The 23,206-nt window shown below is 37.3% G+C and overlaps 1 protein-coding gene and 1 long non-coding RNA gene across 2 annotated transcripts in view; one reads left to right on the forward strand and one right to left on the reverse strand.

The window, feature by feature from the left end:
• The first annotated feature begins 5,642 nt into the window (after positions 1-5,642).
• The window catches only part of Ets98B (DNA-binding protein Ets98B), a 62,717-nt gene continuing 45,153 nt past the window's right edge, over positions 5,643-23,206 (forward strand). The window contains exon 1 of the mRNA XM_067350603.1: positions 5,643-6,824. Within this exon, the coding sequence (XP_067206704.1) occupies positions 6,789-6,824 (36 nt within the window). The 5' untranslated portion in view covers positions 5,643-6,788. The remainder of the gene's footprint in view (positions 6,825-23,206) is intronic.
• LOC136998177 (uncharacterized) lies at positions 18,745-20,649 on the reverse strand. Its single transcript, XR_010888820.1, has 3 exons — positions 20,332-20,649; positions 19,320-20,120; positions 18,745-19,253 (listed from the first exon to the last, which is right to left on the reverse strand). It is a non-coding gene; the product is annotated as an uncharacterized lncRNA (long non-coding RNA).

The following is a 23,206-nucleotide window of genomic DNA, read 5'->3' on the forward strand; positions in this document are numbered from 1 at the left end:
TCACGCGAAACCACATCGATTAGGGAGAAATTTACTTTAATATCAGGTTTAAATTTCTCACTATTGGAGAAATTATATTCGGAATTATCTCATAAATGTGACTATTAAATGATCGTTTTACAAATTTATCCAATCTGCGATCGTCGACCAGATTAGAGGCGCGAAGGGGAGCGCGGACCGCGCGGAAAAAGGTGTCGAACAGAGACGGCAGTACGAGGGAGTAATGCAGAAGCAAAAGGCAGAAAACACCGGTAGGCAGTTTTGTAGCTGTTTTTATCAGCTTCTGGGCATCGGGGGTCCAGAGGCCCGACCATGGCAGGACGCATCTTGGGGGGTTCGTGTGGGAACGTACGTCTCTTTAGCGTACCACCTCCCCTCTTTCTTTCTTTCTCCCTCTTTCTTCTTGTTCTCTCGCTGTCTTTCTTTTCCTCCGCTTCTTTTTCTCCTTTTTGGCGAACTGGTCTTTTTTCTCCATTTGGGCCGGCTCGACGATTCGTTCCTCCTTCGCGTCCACCCGCTCTTCGCCCCCTTCTCGCTCCCTTCGCGCGCTCGTCCTCTTCATCGAGGCTGGCTGCCTTCGGGTACCACTTGGGTCATCGGGGTCACCCTCCGCGGTGCACTCGCTACGTGGTATGCCCTATATTTACGCACGGTAAGAGCACCCTGAAGAAGAGGTGGGCGCCCGCCCGCTCCTCTCTTCCCTCCCTGCATTGCGGCTTCGCTCTTCTTCTATCCTATATCACGGCTGCTTCTCAATAAGCGCCGATCGCGTTAAGATCGGCTCACAACGATCCATCGCGTACGCAGAATATTTTTACTCTTTCGCTTTTCTCATTTCTATGTTTTTATCTGCATCTGTATTCGTTAAGTAAATATCTCATTTACTCACGTACATGTTATGAAACTTTTAATTATAGAATCTATAAATTAAATCTATAAATTATCTATAAAGTAAATTATAGACTCTATAGATAATAAAAGAGACTTAAAATGTTCTTCTTCGAGGCTTTATGTAAATAAATGACTGTTACGGAAAACGTTCATTCTTTGAAGTAATTTCTTAGTAGAGAAATCTTGTGTATTTATGATCTAAGTGACATATAACTAGATAATCTCTACACAATAATAATAATGTTTTTCCGCTTGTGGTAGCATTTTTCTTTTTAAACTTTATATGTGACTTTGCTTTCGCAATCAGAAATTAGATGTTTTTTTTTCAGAGAGCGTCACAAGTGATAAAGTGGCATGACGGGGAATAGGCGTGAAATTCACTTCTCTCGCGAACGAATCCTCTCGCACAAGCGAACTTTATTATTCGCGCCGATGAAGGCTCATGTACGAATAAAAGAGAGAGAAAAATAAAGAAATGGCCAAGCGCCGCACACCAGGTATGATCATAATTCCGTGCGCGGCGTGCATTTCATAAATCAAGCGGATTATTAAAAAACACCATGCGCTATTAATTCGTGTGATAAAGCATTAGGCGCGTTCGCGTTCGGAATCGCGGCGGTAAACGCGCGTATTGTAAGGGATTGCGACAGAACGCCTCGCAAAGGTTACAATACGAGCTGCGATGGCGTGTTGTAACCTTTGCGAGAACTGCATCGTATGCACCGTGCGATAGATAATGGCTGGCACGATCGCTTTGCGATCGTAATTACGTCGTTTCTGCCGCCAGACATGCTCGCACCATCTCCACGTATCCGCTCGTTGGCAGAAGCCGCTAATATTGAATGCGCGGTTTCAAGGCCCGAAATTTGAGCGTCGAACGAAGGGTTTCGTGTTACAATGTACGAGGTTTCTTCGAAAAAATCTCAATCCATATTGACGAATAATATAATAAAGCTGCGCTGAAATTCATAAATATTTCTCAGATCTTTTTAGCAAAATTTTGAATAATCGCGAGAGCTAATTTGTATAATGTTTAATATCTTTTGACAAAGTAATTTGGAGTCAATGATATTTGTTACGGAGTTTCGTTCGGCACGATCGATCGGGAGGTAAAATTCTGTTTTTCAGTGTGCACGAGGCCTAAGTACGCTCTAGAGACCTCATGCGAGATACCACGGGGTGGTCGCAATACGCGAACGTTGCGAAGATACGAGCCGATGAAAAATATCTAGTATCTTGGGCCGGGATCCTTCGAACAATGGGATATCTCGGGACCGAGTCGGCCTCGGTGGACAATTATTATCCCGATTGTCGGAAGATAATGCTTCATCGGCGATAAAATAATGATTTTCTGCCGACCGGACGGAAACACGCGAAAATTCCTCGGTAATAGCACAACGACGCTCTATTATTTTCTTCTCCTGCATAAGTCGCGGAATTAACTTGCTGATAACAAAGCTCGCTAAATTAAATGAGCTTGTCAAGATAAACTTAATAAATTGGGGTACATGGGACAGAATATTATTACACTGTAATATACTTATTTTCGGGCTGTTAACTTCACGTAGAAATTATATTGTTTCAAATTAATAATGAAAAAAATGAAAATACTCTACAACTAACAAAAATCTCTGGAAAATAATTTCGTCAAAAAGTATAAAATATAAAATTATATATTTTAAAAGATATAACAAGAATTTTTTGGAGATATCGCATCATTGAAACTTTGAAACAATTGTAAAACATAGCTATAGAATATTGAATTACAGACAATTAATTTTAAAAATTTTAAATTTTATAGTATAATATCAATGAAAGCGGCATATCGCTGTTGCATTATTATGTAATATTATTTGGCTACGGAATCTTTCTTTTTCATTATTATTTTTCTAATACCTCGAAAATTTAAATCAAAAGAAAGGTTTTTAAAAATATTTATCTTCAAAAAAGTGGTCAAACATTATAATTATTATTCTAATGATGTCGTATTTAAGGGAATGAATTCTGGAAGAATGAATTCCTCAACGGAAATGCAAATCATTACTGACGTGCAACAGCCGACTCTCACGGGATCGCGTAAAAGGAACGTAAGTGCCATTGCACTTTCGCAGTCTTGTTTTTTTTTCTTTTCCGACGTAAATCCTGCTCCCTTTTTTCTTCACATTTTCTCTCTTTTTCTCTCGCAGTCGAATCGTCCAACGGACGTCATGTCTAGTGAGATCCTCGCATTTTTGTTTCTACCGCTCTTCATGTTTCCCACATGATCTTTCTGTCTCTGCCATGGTCGGAGATACGCAAAACCTCATCGAGACTGTTTTCGGTGAATGCGCTTTCTCCATCGAGTTCCGTCACAGTGATGACGCAAATGCGCTCGTACTGGACGCAAACGTGTTCGATACCATTTACCATTTGAATGGTGAAAATGCGTTTACACAACGTTCATTTAAAAAATTGTCGATACTAAATAACATAAATTGCATGCAAACACATCTTTATTTGGACAATAATTTGAAATAAATTAAAAGCGTATGTATGAAAAAAAGATACATATACGATTTAAATGCTCGAAGAGAAAAAGGACTGATTATTTATTATTATCAGATAAAGTAACGAACATAAAGTGATAACGTTGCATAATAAATTTGCCGTGAATTAAAACGCGCGTGTTGATTTTTACTGAATGGATTTAGATTCTTAACCGGACATGCACTTTCGCAATTGAGGAAAGATCAGTTTAACCATGATTATGTGAAACGTTTATTGGACTCGTAAAACCGATCGACAGCGAACACCTGTGCGTTTGCGGTCAATATAAATCGCGTAATCAAGTCGCTTGAGACAAAAAATTTAAATATTCCGTATATGAATATGCGCGAATGGAAGCGTATGTTACACTTTTAATTTCAAGCGATTCTCGTAAAGTTTGCGCTGAGCGAAACAGAATCACGATATGCATGCGCGAAAACGGTTTCGTTGGTCCTCTCTCGTAGTCGACTGCGATCGATTGCATAAGGGGATTTCTGAGAAATGCGTGACGCAATTCTTACGGACTGTAACAGGAATAAGAAAAGGAGCATTGGAAGGAGGATTGAGTTACGAATTTCTCCGAAATTATAAAATTTTTCTTTTACAAATTTTATTCGACATAAGAATTCAGTAGCAAGCTGCACGTTACGTAATTTATTACGATAGTTTATCTTGTCGGAAATATAATCTCTAGAAAATTTCAAGATTTGATTAACAGAAATTTTATAATACATACATAATGTTTGCTGTTTTGATTTTACGCGGCGTTTATTAATCATAATTGTGCTGATATTAATAAATATGACGCAAGCAGGAGATAAGAAAACATAACTAAGTGCTTACTATGTTAAATATGATATATGTAGAGATGCCACAAGTAAGTCATCTTTCTTAGGAAAAAGAAGACGCGTTACGAAACACAGACTACGTTTTCCCGGTAATACAATAATATCCAATGTTGTACGGATTATGTGATAATTTTCATTAACGGTGCATTTAACCACGGTAAATCGATCATCGATGCGTATCTCGGCGCATTTTATGCGATGAGGTCCATGCGCAAGCTTGAAAGCAGATCATTTCTTCGAAGGTAAGCGCTACGTAATTCGCGGCGCATTGTGTAGATCAGGAAAACGATTGTCCTGGAATTTGTTTCACAACCAGGACGACGACGACGACGAGGACGACGACAACGACGACGACAAAAACATGCTGACATCGCGACGCGACACCATCGCCGAACCGTCTCTCGCGCCGCGGACAGACACACAAAGGGCTATTGTGCCGATTTTTCTCCCTGCGATAAAGCGTGTCGCGGATCTAATCGCCCACGCGAATGCCTGCGTGCTCTCGTGCGAATCGCCGCGTCGGGACTCTGATTTCAAGGAGCGCGCGCGCTCTCGGGCGCGCGTTACGCACATACGAGTTATTTACTGTCGTATCAAGGTTGGTGCGCTCGCGCGTGCTCGCAGGATGCCTTATCGCATGGCAAATAGATATGCTTTGACTTTTCTATTATGTCGGTATAATAAGAGAATGCATTCTTTTCTCATTTAAAAATCATTTTCGCATTGCGTTTCGTTTGTTTTCGCTAACTTCTATCGAGAAAAATGCCGGAGCATTGTGCGGCTTAAGTTATATACCTTCGCGGAGTTATGGCGCAGATTCTGATCTCCTATCAGAGGACATTGTTCGAAAGTAATAGAATTACGTTGGTGTGCATGGACAGGATGCAGTTAAGAGTGCGTGACGCACGTAGCGTTTATTTCAACCTCTGACTTATGAGCGCGTTGTGTTTTATCTTCGAAATAAACACGTGTGTTCTAATATATTTTTATTTTTCACTCACATCCACTACATAATATCTACATCACAGTATTAAATTGCGTATTACCAAATACTGTCAGCACATGTAAATACAATCACTGCATGTTGCAAAATAATTGTAAATATGTACAATTTTATTAGCTTCTGAAACCAAGCAATTTGATATTTCCGAATTAATTGGAATCATGAAGAAATATTGTGATATTTATTTAGAAAATAATTAACATGTTATAATTTTACTTTACAGCAAATATTACATTATATCAAGATGAGTAAAAAAGGAACATTTTCAATTAATTTAAAAGTAAAAAAAGTTTATCTACTTTTTGACTTTTTTTCTCATCATTGTTATTCAAGCGCAGTGATTAAAAAATATACGCAATAGAAATTTTTCTATTTTTTAAGTATGAATATATTATTATTATTACATTGAAAATTACACATTAAATTTTGCAAAAGTGTCGAACACAAGTATAACGCTGGCAAAATAATATCGAAAAATTTCTATTCAGCGCGCATCTTCAATATACTTTTTCTTTATCTGCTGTACTTTACGTGTCACTTCTTGTATCAATAAAGAACTAAATGCGTAACTTTTCGATTGGTTTTCTTGCAAAATTAATCGATCGTCGATAGATCAAGTTAAAAAGAAAGAAGACGTCGTGCGTGCGCGCCAATCTTTAGTAGGTCGCTCGGTTCATCCCGACTTGCCGCGTCGCATATAACAGTCGCGAAAGGCAAAATGCGCGTCGCGATCGCTCGATCGAGCTGCCTGCCAGAAGAATTCCATCAGTGTCATAACTAGATCCTTAATAAAAATTCATAAATATGCCGACATTTTCAATATATCGCGATCATTAAGTAACACGACGGTAAAGAAGAAGATACGTGATTTTTCTCGCAAATTTCAGTGTCGTGTGTATCGTTGCGATGCTAATCTATCGCAAGAATATGCGTGGCGAGCGCGGAAGTTGCTAAGCGCGTAGTAACGACCACGTGTCTACAGTGCCGAGGAGATTTGCGAATGTGCGAAGGCGAAGCGACGCGTCGCGTTATTATTTTGCCGGTAAGAATCGCTAGCGCGCTCGTAATTGCGCATGTGCAACTTAGTAGGTCGCGTACACTCGGATGTTTTCGACGATACTCGGTTGATTCCGGTTGGATTTACTTTGATTCGAACGCGACCACCGACTCCCGCCACACATTCTACCGACGGTCAGTCGGTCGATTGTACGCGACACACGACGGCCGCGAGAAGCCGCGAGGAGAGCCGCGGGATTTCGCGAGAGATACAGCCGCGTACGCGACGAGGACGGAGAGACAATCGTGATAGAGCAGCTGGATAAAAACTATCGACGAAAGCGCATTGAAGAGGACGAGGAGGATCCGGTGGATTTTCCGTCGTCGTCGTCGTCATCGGCAATCACGCGAAGATAATATAGATTCGATCTCTCCTCTCGATTGAGAGCGCTGAGAGATCGATTCTCGTGCGTGAGGACGGCAGCTGTCAAAAGTGTGGAGTTGCAAGCAAAGGGAACCGAGTTATGGTGTACGGAGGAGGATTCGACATGGTGGAAACGGTAAGTTTTTATTCCATTTATTACATTTTCTGCATATTTTACGCATTTTATGTTCAATCCTTTTCTTGCAATTTATTTCACATATGTCGTTTTGAAGATGTGCTTAGAAATAAGTATATTGCATCAAACCGTACGCAATATTTAAATGTATTTCGTTAAAAATTCTTCTTTGATTTATATTGCGAGTGATTGGTTTTCAACACGGTTATTCTACAAACAGTCAATTTTTCACGAAGTCAATGCATTATAGCTTTGTAAAGAATACGTAATGAAATATATTATAATAAGAGTTATGCTTGCTTCAATGTTACAGACAAATATGAGAACTACAAAATTATTAAATTAGTCGCTTATTTGTTTGAATATTACATGGTCTTTTCTGCTTTGACAGAAACACATTTTGTTCACGCAAATTTATAACATTAAAATTATATTCGCGAAGGAATAATTGGGTCATATTCTTCACATAATCTTTAACGTATTAAACAATAATCCACACATATTATCTTTATTTTAAATCTGAAGAGCGAATTTTAGAATTTTTGCAAATAAAAATACTCTAGTGACTTTGCACAATTGTAAGTTTATTTAGCTACATTTATATATCTTTCATATTTCAAACCGATCTCGCAATAAATAACTGACAAATGTTAAGACCACATATGTGCCTCAGCATAAATAAGTGTTAAAGACATTAAACGTCAGCGAAGAAAGAATTGTGGAGTGGTCCGTTTTCCGATCGCATACGTCGTAATAGTTACAGCCCTGCCGAAGAAAGATACAAGCCGGTCGTACGGAAGGCTAACTTTCGAATCTACCACCACTATAAAACTGGTAGTGTCGATAGTTGGGTACGAGAACCGAGAAATTCACTCGGCTGGTACGTGATGGAAAATTTCGCGGTAAAAACAGAAGCGAAATCCGCTGCCGGTCCGCGGTTTTCTTGGCGGTGCAACTTTTACCGAGCAGGCTTTATCGTCTTCCGTAAAACGCGTCACCTCGATAAGACTCCGCGCTATTCGTACGATTGAATCGCACTATTCTGTTATTTTAAAAAATTATTGGTTACTAAATATAGTCGTTCTCCTCGCGTCTCCAATTTACTTAACTGATTACTTGAAATGAATCAGAAATTGAATTGGGATTAAATTGTAGAAATAATTGTCGATCTTTACATGCAGAAGCACGAAATTAATATTTTCTACATTTTTCACAATTACAACTTATTTTTGCATAAATTTACATTTATGTAAGAGATAACGTATTAAATTTTCAGTAATGTATCTTTGGAATTTTTAAAAATCTTTTCTGCTGATTATAATCAGTATTAACAATATCGTCAAAAAATGTTTTTTGATAACGAAGAATTAAAATCAATCACAATTGTTGCTATTATTTTTAATCATGGATAATATTAAAATTAAAACCATATGACGCAAGAAATATAGATGAGAAATAAAATTTAGAAGATAATCAATTTAGTGCTGTAATATTCGATTTGCATGATACATTTATTTTATATTAATGATAATCTTATTCTTTGAGATTCTATTATTACTCTTTAATTTAATAAGCAATGATTCTCTTGGAATAATCGAGCTTTTATTTCATGTAGTTTGAAATAAATAATTTAGTTATGGAGCAAAAAGTTTTTGCGAAGATAAAGCAAACAATTTTTACACAAAGAGGTATAAGTATTCGAGTTTACTTCTTGCGATATGCACGACAAAAATGGTGCAAGAGTGATAGTTGATACGAGTATGCGATTAAATGGTATTTAACAGCATAATTGCTCTCGCCGAAAACAGTTAAAAGAATGGACTTTGGTTTCCGAAAATAGATTGCGTTTTCGTTTATTATCGTCGCTTGCAAAAGATAATTAAGATATTTGCGTATGGAGTTTTCCATTTAATCTGCCGAAATAAATAATGGTCATATATCATTACGACATTAACATTTATGAAACAGAGAAATGCAGAAAATAAGTTTTTTTCACGAAGAAATTTCTTACAACGAATATATTATATATGCGATTTTAATTATGTATGAGCATGGTCAGCATGTCGGCGGTGCGGTCCTAATCAGCTATAGTTGATTACACAACACTTTGCTTTTTTTGTATCTTTTTGTCTTTTTGGTTTATTCTCACGTATTGTCGTTTGATTCTCAAGCTTTTTCGAAGAAATCGTTTCAATCATTTATGCAGTCGGCGAAATACCTTTTTTCCGTATTTATAGCGTCATCAATTAAACCTGTCAAATTTATGCCAGTTTGAATTTTCGATAAATCTACTTTATTTGCTTTATTATTGTAGAGACGAGCACAAGCTTTTTCGATCGTCTCGCTCTTGCGTCTCAGTCTTTGTCCAGGTTATCGTGAATATTTTCGGTCGCCGATATGGAAAAGCACGTGCCCATATCGTGCGAAACTTATTGTCGGCGATAGCGGCGCGCCGCGTCGATCCGTGTTCTCAGTCCGCGCGTAAACAGGGTGTAATTAAAAAATGTCAGTAGCCGGTCTTTGTGCCGCGCAGGAGCCATTGTATATAGCAGGCGTCCTTGCCGAGCCAATTCGAAATCCTGTCTCGCGCGGGCTCGCATTAGCGAGGGCGTGGTTGGCCGTTCGTTCCTGGTCCGAGGATAGCCAGCCTCGTAGTAATTGCATCCAGACTCGTTTCCATCGCGCGACTTTTACGGTTTCGACTTCCCCGCCGCGCGCCTCTCGCCCCTTTTTGCTCTCTTTCTCTCTGTCTCTCTTTTTCTTTCCTTCTCCTGATGTCGTGAGACTCACGACTGGATGTCACCTCGCGAAGATCTGCTCTAATTTAAAAAACGCGATCGGTGTAATCTTCGATCATTCGCTTCAAAGTAGTTTATCTGAATTTTACCTGAAATCAGATTTGCGCCGAATTTTGATGAGTTCAGATTTCAAAGAGGTGAACTTGCGCAGCATTTAATGCTGAGAGTCGCGGAAAAGGATGAAACTTGGGGCATTGCAAAATTCGATAAATATCTATCACTATTATTATCACTATAAAGGCTCTCTCGTATATTATGTATGTTGCGAGAAAAGTTATAGACAATATATCACGTGTAGAGCCATTCGCCAAGATATTTCTCTCTGTTCTTCGACTTATCGATAGTATATAAAGTACGTAGAAAACATTCGACGTCAACTTTTTTTCTCCTATGGAGTTATAACGGTCGTTGGTATTTATTACGGTAAAAGTTCGCTATTTATTGTACATAGCTTGGGAGTTAAAGGTAGAACGCGTATCGATCGTTAATGCGAAGAACATTTTCACGAGGTGAATTAAATCGATTCGAGGACCGCGGCGACCTTCTTGAGTTTTCTTGGAACTGCGACGTCGCATTTTGCCCTCTCTTGCTGCCCTTTCAGCCTCCTCTTCTTCTCTTCTTTCGCGCGGCTTTGGTTCAGCAAAAGATCAAAGAACCTGTATTATTTCCGACAAAAATCGTTCAAACCGTTTATAAATTTATAATCTTTATCTTTTCCAGCTTTAATCATTATTTATGATTAAATTTATTCGATGAATTATTGAGTTTAAAAAATTCAAATGTTACTCGCAATTGCATATTATTCGAAAAACTACGGTGAAGTTTGTTGAAAATTTATTTTTGGAAAATTTGTGATTTCTATTCAGATCATTGCGTAATGTTAAGCAACACATTATAGAAATACATTTCAGCATCTACGAATGATTCACAGGTACTAAAGTCAGAGGAAAGAAATATGCGTATGTAAAGTAGGAGAGATTGACCAATAGCACATTAGCACTTACAGTGTTAGTTAATTAAACTAATAATGATTCATGAAGTTTTTATACAAGTTAATCGTTAGGTGATTGAAAAAAAGAACTTTATAATAATTTCGATAATTTACACAGGTGATTTATAATGTGCTCTTATGAAAGCACTGTAAATTAGTAGACTTCAATTATATCTTTGTGTTTAAAAATGATTAAAATTTGTCCTTTTAAAATGATTTTATAAATATCAATGTACCATTTGTAACATACCGTTTCTTGCACTTCATATTCATGAAGAGACATTCAATTATTATCACGAAATAATATCACCTACTGATGAAATATAAGAATGTAAATATGAAATTAGAAAGAAAGTAGTAAGTAAGAAGAAAGAATAATTAGAAAAATAAAGAGAAGCAATGTAAGGCAATGTAAATAAGGTAAAGGTAAAGAATGAAGAATTTAAAAGGAAGAAGAATTGTAATATGTTGTAATATCTTGTAGATATTGGAGGATAGTATAGAATAGTATAGCATAGTTTTGTAAGGTAAAAGAGAGAGGTATGGATGAATGAGTGTATTAGAAACATTGTAACCAAGTCCCTTCTTGACAAAAGCTGAAGAATAAAGATTATATACATCATCTACTGATGTAAGCTTGTTTGCGAAAAGCAATTATCCGTCGCTCGGGGATAAAATGTCCGGTTTTCGCGTTTCAATGCGTAACTTTCGAAAAAAAAGTTTCCGGATTGCGTAACATGTCGTAGGGTTCACGGTATATTCTAGTTTAGTTATGCGGCCGTTCTCTCCCGTACTTAAGGGACATGAAAGGTCGTCGGTATCGCTAACGCAAGCGAGATACGAGTTGCGCAATCCTCACTCGTGTCGAACGACCGGCCCTCGCGAGAGCGACGTCGGGTTGCGTGTCGGCGCCCGCGATCTACGATCTAGGATCGATCCCGGGGCTCGAAATCGAGGACATTAATCAGCGTTCGGCGGCGCTGCGCACGTGGGTGGCCGTTTACTGACGCAAATCGCAATGGTTCTTTCTCCGGCTGCGTTTACTTGTGTTGCGCATGAGGTAAATCGAGCGAGGTCGGAGCTCGTCGGCGAGGCAAAGCGAGACGCGAGCACTTGGATTTTCGAAAGGCGCCTTCAAAGGTCGATCGCCCCCTTCGATATTTCTCTCGGCTCCCATCGAGAAAGCGAACTCGTGCAACTTTACGATAAAAAAAAAAAAAAAAAAAAAGGGGGGAGAGAAAAAATGAAAGCGTTTCTGGGAAATGCCACGTGCGAGTTCTCACGCGTTATCGCGCGCGGAGCGTATGCGAAGCGTGTCCGCGAATTCATTAGATTAACGTGCCCATGAATAGCATCAATCGACAATGATCGCTGTAATTATCAGTGAAATGTGTCGCATTTTGCATGCAACATTATAATCTCGCCCGATTTGCATTCTCGAAATCAGTCATCCACTAATAATCTCGACAAATTTACTTAGAATTTACGGCTAATTAATTTGATCGTTACATCGGATCGTAAAATGGTGCTGAGATTCGCTCTTCCTATTCTTCGCGCGCGTGTTGCGTCGGATTTAACTCGCGAAATTTACGACAACTATTACGCTCCGATATCCTTTGTCTTGTCGCTCAAGTGGAGCATTTGCCGCCGTCTGTCGAGTCGCCTTCAAGATGCTTTCTTTCAACGTTTGCTATGGAACGTTTGCGGTGGTCTTTCAGAAAGAGAGAAATTCACTCGAGAATTTGCTTTAATTCCTCCTCTCAGAACGGCAAGATATTTTCAAAACCCTATCACCTTGTTTATTTATCTTTGGATTTAAATATGCTAAAACTCTTTCCGATCACATTAAGTAAGATTTCAATGAAGTTTCTTAAAAATCAGGCAAACTCGCGGACGAAGATCAAGATACTCCTGCGCATAAATTACAATCTCATAAATTACGCACATCGTATTAGCTCGCGATAAACGGGACGTTCAAGGACGCGGTCAACGAAAGATACGTATTATTACACGCGTGTATCCATATTTGAAAGCTCCGCACGTTCTTCTCGCGCGCACCTCTGACACGTGGTACCGGCGCTTGTAGTTAAATGCCGGCCATATATGAGGCGGATTAACCGTGTGCGTACGGGAAGTCATAAGAGAGTATAAATACGGTGCGTTTTGATAGTCCGAACAACGACCGGATTCCGCGGCCGCAACGACCGTTGCAGAGAGATACGTACCCGGACGAAGGAAAGAACCGAAAGTACACCGCGCGCGCGCGTGTGATGCTGCTGGCTAGATTAAAGGGGAGAAACAATGAAGAAGCGGCTGTTATGGCGCGCGTGTACCGCTGCGTACGCTCCAATTACCGTGGTCGTCGGTGTTGTACGCACCGTCATACATCTGCTATTATGATCTATTAACATGATCTGCTATTATATCTGTTATGCGTTTGATTAAATATGCATATTAAATGTGTAATGAGAATCGCAAGAATCGACTAGACATTGTGTGGTTGTTTAATGCGTGAATGAACAATAACATCTATGGCTTGTGCTCTGATTGTATAATCACTCGGAGTACACGGTTTAAATACAGTTTGATTTTATTCAGTTAGCTAACTTATGCGCGTTGCGTTATAGGAGAAACCGGTTGAAAATTTATCTTCTCTATTGTCATTCGTACGATGAAATTTTGCACCGTGGAAACCGACGTTCGCGCAATTTTCCTGTAATTTGTCATTCTTCTAATGTCTTTATCTTCTTCTCTGCCGATTAAACATTGTTGCGTTTATGATTCCACTACAAATGTCATACATAAAGCAAAAATAAGTCTCAAGTCTTTAGATTGCTACATTCTAAGCACATTACGCAGGAGTTCACTTCTCGCGACGTGTACCGTTTCTAATAGGAGAAATAAAAGTGATAATTAATAATACTTAGTATTGACTTTTCGTTGATATAAAAAGACACTTGACATTTTATCGACTTCGTCACTGTGCAGTCTTTATCATTATTGTTTTATTGCGCGTGGAAAAGTGTGCCTTCCACTACACACGCACGCTCCTCTGAAAGCCACGTGTACCTCTATGATAATTTATTTCTTTTTCGTTCCCTTGTGTGCAAATGCGCTATGATAGATGGAAACACGCGTAAATATTAATGTTTCTTTTATTTCACTTATACTTATAAAAATACAATCATGTATAATTATATTTTTCACTGATATCAACTAATTAAAACATAACTGTTCATATTTTGGGATGCTAATAATTTCTCATAAATATGAGCACAAATACATAGGTACATTTGTGTGTTACAAAAATAAATATATTATTTTACAAATTATATTTTACGGAGAAATTAACTTATGTTAATAATTATATAATTAAATATTTTATTGAAAACTGCTTTTATATAAATATGAAGGATGTCAAGCGTTACCGATGTTTCATTCGCATTTAATTTCCGGTCCCGTTTAATTAGTCGCATACAGTAAAAAAGAAATTTTCTCAGCTGGAGTCTTAATTTGCGGCCCTCTCCCTCCCCATCCTCGATCGCGCTTAGAGGCGTAATCGCGCTTTCTTCCAATTCGCCTCGGTTATGCTGCGTACGCCATGGTATTTACGCGTGTGGCTACGTGATCCTGGCGTACGTGGGCAACCGCTGCGGCAACCGAGTTTCTTCGGTACGTGACTTTACCGTTAGGCCGCTTCTCTGCTTCTTCTGTCCGCGAGTTGCCTACATACGGAGCAGCCACTACGCGCGTTTAATGAACGAGTTTTCGATGCTTCCTTCTCTCTCTTCCTTCTCTTTCTCTTTCTCGTCTGCTGCCGCCGGTTCTTACGTTTTACGACTGAATACGGCGAGCGATTGATGGTCCGCGATACTTCGGAATCAGTAAAATTTATTGCGATTTTATTGGCATTTCGAAGAGATTATTTGAAAAAGGATTGGAATCTCTTTAGCACTATATATAACGCTCTGATTCTCAGATCGACATTCGCTGGTGACATTTTTTTGCAATTAATTTTTTTATTTTATATAAGAGGATGCGTACTACATTGAAAAAAACCGATTTAAAACATGTCGTGATTTGTGGCAGGAAAGGCGAATATATTTTTTACCGATGCTTACGCGAGTTGGATCGGAATATTTGAAGTATAAATTTTCGGTATTGCCTCATTAACGATGCGATTCCGAGGCAAAATAAGATCTCTTAAGATACGGGCAGGAGTTTGCAGAAGCAACAAGAGTGCGAGAGGCATCGTCGAGAGGGAGAACACGAGTTTCATTTGAATAGAATAGGTCGATAGTGATTTACGATACTCGAATGCCGTACACACTCGTGACCGTTTTCCATTTCTCCTCGCTGCTCTTTACCGCCCCAGTCTGCCTCTTTATGAGCGTCGTACACACGTCGATATCAGAAAATTCAGGTACGCTCGGCTGCATGGCGACGCGAACACACTTACGGCCTACGATTTGCGGTGGGAATGGAACAAACATGTACGATCGACAGTTACGACGGACGGCTAATTGAAAAGAACACGGTATATGAAAGTCTGGCGTCGATCCTTTTTCCGCAACGCCGTTTATAAATAACCAGCTGTAAATAACAGCATGTAATATAGCTCTTAGAGACGCTGGATTTAGATAGGAATAGAGCGTAAAAATTACGGTGGAGTTTCGAAGGAGATTACAACAGCTCAGCGGTTGCAATTCTAATACGTGGCGTTGTTCACTGATAATCACGGTCCTTTTCCTTTTTTCTTTTGATGGAAATCAATTCGCATGGTGCGAATGCTTACGACATGTAATGAGGGCGGTCAGGAAAATTACGATTTCTAATCTTTGCACTGTCCCGCGTAATGCGCAGGGCACAATACACGCCAGACTTCTCGACGTCGAAGAATGAAACTTCGTCGTGCGAAGCTATGCGTGAACCAGCGCGGCGCGCATTCGCGTGCAACGGTATCTCTTGCGCGACGCGGCCGTTTGACTTTGACGAGCCTCATTCACTTGGAAACGTCGAGTGCGCATAGCGGAAAGAAGTGTTTCACGTAAAAGTAGTAGAGTCGAGGGAACATTTAGTGATAATACTTTTGCGACGCTGTCTTTGTTAAAAAATGACAATGGTCATTAAATGAGTATTGGTAGAAAGAAAGGAAATTACACCGGCTATTATAGAGTATAATACGCACGCACAATTATTAGCAAAAGCAGGAGCATATCGTTCGTAAATGCCGAAGTGAACAGATAGAATGGAAAAACTATTTGTATTATTCATTTATGTTAAATATTGATGTTAAATGTCTATTCCAATCCTTTATATTTCCCATATTATGTTTGTGGTAATGACTACTATTTCTTTAAACAGTTGTAAAAAGTCATCAGTTTCAAAGCGAATGGTTTCTATAACGGAACATATTCAGTCTCATTGCTTCGAGTTATACGTTTCGTATAAAATTAAATTGCTGATTACATAATCCGTGTGCAAAATGAGCAAATGCCATTTTCTCTGAGAACGTATCTTCATAATCGAAAGTTTATGTAAAAATTAGTGAAGTTAAAGCCACAGGTGCAAATAATCATCAAGAAAATAATGTTGTGACTAAAAATTCATAAATTATTCATTTCACCATAGGAAAAATTATTATTTACTTTTATTTATAGTATTTTCATGAAATTTAAGTTTCATGTAATTTCTTTTTGCAATTTCTTCTCACAACTCGCTTTTGGCGAAAAATTAGTATAAATCTTAAGAATGTAAAACAATCAGCGCCAATTGCGATATTTTATTACATTGTTTTCTCGGACATGTCCGAGGACTTCAAAAAAACATTGATCGACAGCAACATAAATGGCGCAATCGCGGCGAGAAAACGACAACAACACGCGTATCCTATCTGGCGCGAATACACGGAGGCGGGTTCTCAGAACGGGAGGCCATTACCGATACACGACCGCGTACTGATATCTCAATACGTGCCCTTAGCTCGAATCCATTATAATGCCTCGGTGTATACCGCGAGGACAATCGTCGTCGTCGTCGCGGTCGTGTAGAGAGAGCTGTTCGGTATTACTCCGCGAGAATGGCCATCCGGCCAGGCACGTTCCTGGAACGCCTTCTGGAGCCCTTTCGCCATGAAATCTCGCTTTTGCGCGACTCGCCCGACGAAGAATTCGCCCCCGCACTGTCACGAAATTCACGCACACTCAATTAGAAGAAATTGACTGTAATAGATAACTTCATTAACAGAATGACGCTTTAGTGTCGCGATTTTTGATTAAAGAAGGATGACAGTAAAAACAGAAATATAAATCATATTTTTTTATAAATTTAAAATAATTCTATACCAAAATAAAGCTCGATGAATCGCTCGCGAATCACAATTGCACGAGTCGCATTTACATCTCAACGATAAGGGTGACGCAAATTTCCCGAAAGAATGCCGCATTCGTGTATATATCACATCGTATTTGCGACAGAGCAGGCTTGTCGATTTTGCGGACGTCGATACTGCCAAGTTACGATATAGTATCTCGTAGAGTATAGTCGATGGGGACGTATTTTTCTGGATGCGCATTTTTATGGATGTCTATGCGCGCCGTAAACATGGCAATGTTATGTCTTCAGCAACAAGTATCGACATGGCTCTTTTCGCGATTTGTTCGCCCCCACATCACTCATATGTTTTGTGCTACGTATCGTAGTATCGACGGAGAATGCTTTTGTTGTATGGTTTACTAAAACAAAACAGTATTGTTTTACTTTTCAAAAAAATTGTCGTATATATTAAACCTTTCAAAAAAACCTGTCGTATATATTAAAATTTTCAAAAAAAGCTATCCTATATATTTCTTACAAAAAAATATGATATCAGGAAATGGGACCACCAAGTGGGACTAAAGAACTATGAAAAAACTTGTACACTATTTCTATGAAACTCTTCTATAAAACTCTTGTACATAAAGCTGTCGTATATATAATTAATTATATTATATACTATATTTTATCATATTTTACATATACTATACTATATATACTATATATATTATAAAAAAATTAAAAAAATATTTAAAAAATCAAAATATGTATTAAAAAACGCAAAAAAACTTGGCGCTGCTACACCTCAAAGTAATGAAATTAACATGTAGTTTACTGTAGCAGCGCCAACATTTTCTTACACTTAATACTCTGCCCACATTGTGATGTGGATAATTTTGTTATCAACCATAGCGTTAATTACAGAAGGCGACTTATGCTATATTTTTTTAAATATAAAATTGACTGAGAATTATAAATATTGTTGAAACTAATCTAGGATACTCAGAACAGAAATATTAAACTTTGAGCTATTTAATTTTATTTATTTTAGACAAATCATCCACTAAAGTCTCGAATCATGTATGAATAAGCAAGATAAAAATTATAATTTTTTGCTTCTTACTATAAAAGGACAATCTCGTTGATCAATCAAAACTTGATAAAACATATGTGGCCTGCCTTTCACTTCTTTCTCACCAACATTGTTGAAATATATGTGTTATCCTCTCTATATAAAAGATAAAGATTATCTATATAACATCCATGTAAAAGCAAAAAAAAATAGATATAGTTATTCATACAATTACGCATACCCATCTTTTTTATTGAATAGAGCTCTGTCATATATACTTTAGCCAACCAAGGAAATAAAATCACACCTCGATAACCAAAAACTCTGTGTAAAATCAACACATATACCGGGTGTTTCAGACCATCCGTCCCACCCTTTTAAAACGTAGAGATGTACAAAAAAATGGCTCAGACGAAATTTGCATGATTTCGAGGGATCTATCTGATGGTGACCTTGAATTCGACCTTGAAGTCAATTTTCAAGGTTATTTGAAGGTCAGAGTTATTTTTTTAAATGGAAACCCCTATTTTTGATTCCAAAATCTAATAGCTGGTGTCAAGAGCTTTTCAAAACACTATAATGAAGTTATTTTTCATTAAGTACTTTTCGAGTTATGAGGCTTGTAAATTACAGTATTTTGACATAAAATACAAAATATCTTGTAAAACATTCAATTTTTCGGAAGCTTACCTTAATACTTTTATGCATAAAATAATGAGACGAATCAATTGGTATAAAGAAAACACATTGTAATTAGAGGTTTCCTACTTTGAAATAAAAGATTAATTTTATTAATAATTTTTAAAATAAAGGAAAGAAAACTATAATAAATTTTATAAATAGGATTTCTCAGAGCATTGAGAATTGTCTTTGCTGATTGTAAGTTGTCCTCAAGAGCACGGGTAAAAAATAATTCTATTGCAGTCCATTGTTCTAAAATCTGATTAACAACAGCTTCAATTGATAGCCATCTAGTTTGGCTGACTTTTAAAATTTTGTGTGGCTTTAAATGTAAAAATGTTTGAAGTTCAACAAATTCATTCAAACGCTTTGAACTATTTTTAAAATAGCTGTAAATATCCCTTGCTAAATCTTCCATAGCTGATGGTAACTTTAGGCAGGCAGCTGATGAACATAAGTGCATAGAATGACAGACACATCCTAATACAAATAAATTAGGAATTTTTTTTTGAATCGGGCTTGTACTCCATTGGAATCGCCCATCATGACAGCACAATTGTCTGCAGCAAATCCTATAACATAAAATTTATTTAATAAAACACATATACACACACATACAAATACTTATTTATACCTACCAATCATATTTTTAAAAGGTATTCCATTTGTTTCAAGGAAAAACGCTATGGAATTATAAAGATCTTCTGCTGTGCAAGATTTCACTTCCAATAAAGTTAAAAACCTATTCCTGATAATTAATTTTATCGTATCAAAATATCGAACAACTATAGCTAAACTTTTTATAACAAAAATGTCAGTTGTCTCATCAATTATTAGTGAAAACTTCGTTGTTTTTAAAATGTTACATATTTCCATCATGCTACAAGGTGCTACATGTTCTTTTAAAATATGTGTGCCCTTTGTTCTGCTACATTTAATTTCTTTAGCAATGTTTGAGTCAGGGCTAACACTTTGAATCAACTTTGGCAAATGCTGTAGTATCCTAACTGGTAAATTATGCTCACTAAGAAACATACATAGTTTCAGTTCAGCTACTCGTACTGTTGTATTTCTCGAATATAATATTTTCAAATCTGTCATTGATACTTTAGATAGATATATTTCTTGTTTTTTGTGCATGTTACTTTGTGCATGTCTTTCTAAGTGTGTTATTCCACCCATTAAAGTTTTATTGCACAGAGTGCAGTAAGAACTTCCTTTTATGTTTTCAAGCCAAGTCCACTTCTGCTTCCATTCAATTTTAAACTTTTGGGTATATTTCTTTTTCTTTGGTTTTGTTATATTTTCTTCTACCATCTCAACATCACTTTCACTTTCGCTACTGTCCATGTTATTATATTGTATAATTGTGTTGCTACTGTCCATGTTATTATATTGTATAATTGTGTCATTGTTCTTGATGCTTTTTTATAACAAACCTAAAATAAGCAATTTTATTTTTATTTTGTAATTAAATAAATAAAAATTCAAATTAAAAATTATATAAATTATAATATATATATATATATATATATATATATATATAACTATATATAAAACCCAAGTGTAACTGCAATTGGCTTATGGGACAGTATTAAAATAAAAATGTTTACAAGAATAAAACATAAATATATTAAAAAAATTACTTACTTATCCATTATCGCATATGGGCAGAAAGATCTTAGTGTTTCTCGTTTATGCCTTGACAATTCATATATTAAGGTTTTTTTCTGTTTTTGAGCATACATTTATTTTCACTTTTCACTTCATGTTCATAACTTACACGGACTAAGGCCGGTATTCATAGTCCGTTCTTATATTTAAGATTGTCTTAAGCACGGACTTATATTCGCTCTCTTCGTCACACATAGATTGTGTCTGACGAAGAGAGCGAATATAAGTTCGTGCTTAAGACGATCTTGAATATAAGAACGGACTATGAATACCGCCCTAAGGAATAGAGGGACGGAGCACAAGCTGTACCGGGGGAGCACGTTTGCGGCGGGGGGGGGGGGGGGGGGGGCCGCCATATTCGTTTAGTAATCACCACACATAGAACTCACTATTTGCGTACATGAATTAAGAAATAAGAATTAGAACTAATTAATATATTTTATTCTCTTGTTAGATGTAAAATAATTTCTCTTTTTAATATTAAATGTTTATTGCTATTTCTAATATTTTGTCTACTGTATGCAGAGCCTCAGAGTAATAAAAGTTAAAGTATTTTATAAAATTTATAGTACAACAATAATAAAACCGCCTAACCTCTTTACGCTTGTCACTCGTTATGTCTAGTGACACCACTACACGAGTGTAACCATGTCACAGACACAGAATCTCTGTTGAAAATCGCTACATCAATATGGCGGAAAGCAGCCTCCCCCGCACGCTTGAATTACCATCCCCTCTCGCCTAAACTAGGACTTTAGACTCGGTCCCTCTCATTGAGTTCTATAACATACTGGAGCGAGCCTTTCAGGAGTGGGGGTGTCTCCATCGGTCGAAAAAGACAGATATAGCGTTTTTGAATAAACGGGGTTTGAACGATCTAGGGTTGATCAATCACTATTTTACTATAAATGCAAGTCTTTCATTGGTGGAGAGGTTGCAATGACGTCATTAACCAATCTTGGGTCGTTCAAACCCCGTTTACTCGAAAACGCTAATAGATTTACGTGAGGCTAGTCTTCCTTGTCCAGCGTATGTTTTCAGCATAACGTAAAAAGAGACAGAAATCCTCACATTGCTATATGTGTCCTTTTCTAAATCGCGGACGCAGTTTTTTTTGTTCGGGATAGGAAGACTCGCTCCAGTATGTTATAGAACTCAATGGTCCCTCTATTCCTTAGTCCGTGATAACTTACTATCATAGATGTTGTAGAAGGTAGACCATAGATCATGGCTCTTGCACATAGAACAATAACGCTTACCGCACTGCAAAAGACGACGCGATAGCCAATCAATTTATTTTTCCATAAGAGCGAAAAATTGATTGGTTACCGTGTCGCCCTTATTGCGTCCTGTATGCAGGAGCCATCAGTGTTTCATATTAACTGCCAAGTGAAACACATGTAACAAATTGTAACAAATTCTTGAAAATGTAATAGATATAAGGTGTTCTGTAATGACGTACTAAAATAGGTTAAAATGTAATAAAAAAATACAATTGTAATAGAAACGGCAACACTGTTCACAGGACAACACACACACAACAACACAAAATCATCGATATTGCATCGTATTGATATCGACATTTGAAGAGTCATTTCTCGCTGGGTTAGGGTGTCTTTTCACGTTGACGCTCAACGCTCAATTTTAACATTAGAAAACATTATTCGACCAAAAACTACTGCAACGGTTGGTTATTTTTAGTCACGTGATGTATTCTAACGCTGAAATTGAGCGTCGAGCATCAGCGTGAAAAGGCATCTTTAAGGCCGGATCTACAATAGGTGTAGTAAGCTTTAAGCCATAAGATATTGACCAATCATAGTCAATTATTCTTTACACATTCGTTTGTGAATGGACAATTTCTTACGGCCTAAAGCTTACTACACCTATTGTAGATCCGGTCTAAACAAAGCTTCGATATATATTATCGATATATATTATCGATCGGCTTTTGACAGAAGAAAGGCTGTTTTTATGTTAAATAAAAAATAGATTTGTTTATATTTTCTTGATGACGCGTCTCTATGATGTAGGTTTGTTTGTAAACATCAGTAGTCAGGGCAGATTTGGAACAACTGTGCGGTCTAACACCTTCAATCGGTATCGATCGATTCATCGACTCATCAGCTGAACACACACACTCACTATATATATATATTTAGTTTCACACACACACTTTCAGTCAGTAACAAGATTGCCAAGAGAAAAATAGCATGTTGTTTCGTAATTTTTATCGCAATTTTAAGGTTTTTATTTGACTCTTCCTAGTATATCAGTTTCCAACTAGTTGCGTGGATAAAAATCTTGTACAATAAATATTCAATGTAAAAAATTATTCCTACAATTATCTTTTAAATCGCGCGCAAAAAAATTATGAAACAAAAAACCAACAGATGGCTAAAGCATTGATATCTCTTTCTCGTAAGTAAATATGATCAAGAAACTACATAAAGACGCGAAAAAAAACGCTAACCTCGTTCATTGTACCTGATTTATCGTCTGGAAACAGTTTATAAGGCTTTGTTTAAAGACAGATTTAAACCAAAGATTTAAGCCAAAGATTTAAACCAAAGATTTAAGCCAAAGATTTAAACTAAAGCAAACAGACGAAAAATTAATTTTTGAAGAGTGCCTTTATACAAGGCACTCGCAAGTTAATACAAAGTTAATATATATTTAGAAAATCCAGATAACTTAGAAAAATTTTCTATGTTTTCCGATGTCTTTTTTTTGAAGAGGGTACGTATATTACAATCTTAAATTTCTGTTTAAATAAGTAATACGACCCAGACAGCACAAGTACGTTCTATAAACATTCATAGAATAATATTAGAGAATGTTTGAATATTCC

This window comes from Linepithema humile, chromosome 2 (genome assembly GCF_040581485.1).
Source record: "Linepithema humile isolate Giens D197 chromosome 2, Lhum_UNIL_v1.0, whole genome shotgun sequence".
Classification (NCBI taxonomy): Eukaryota; Metazoa; Arthropoda; class Insecta; order Hymenoptera; family Formicidae; genus Linepithema; species Linepithema humile.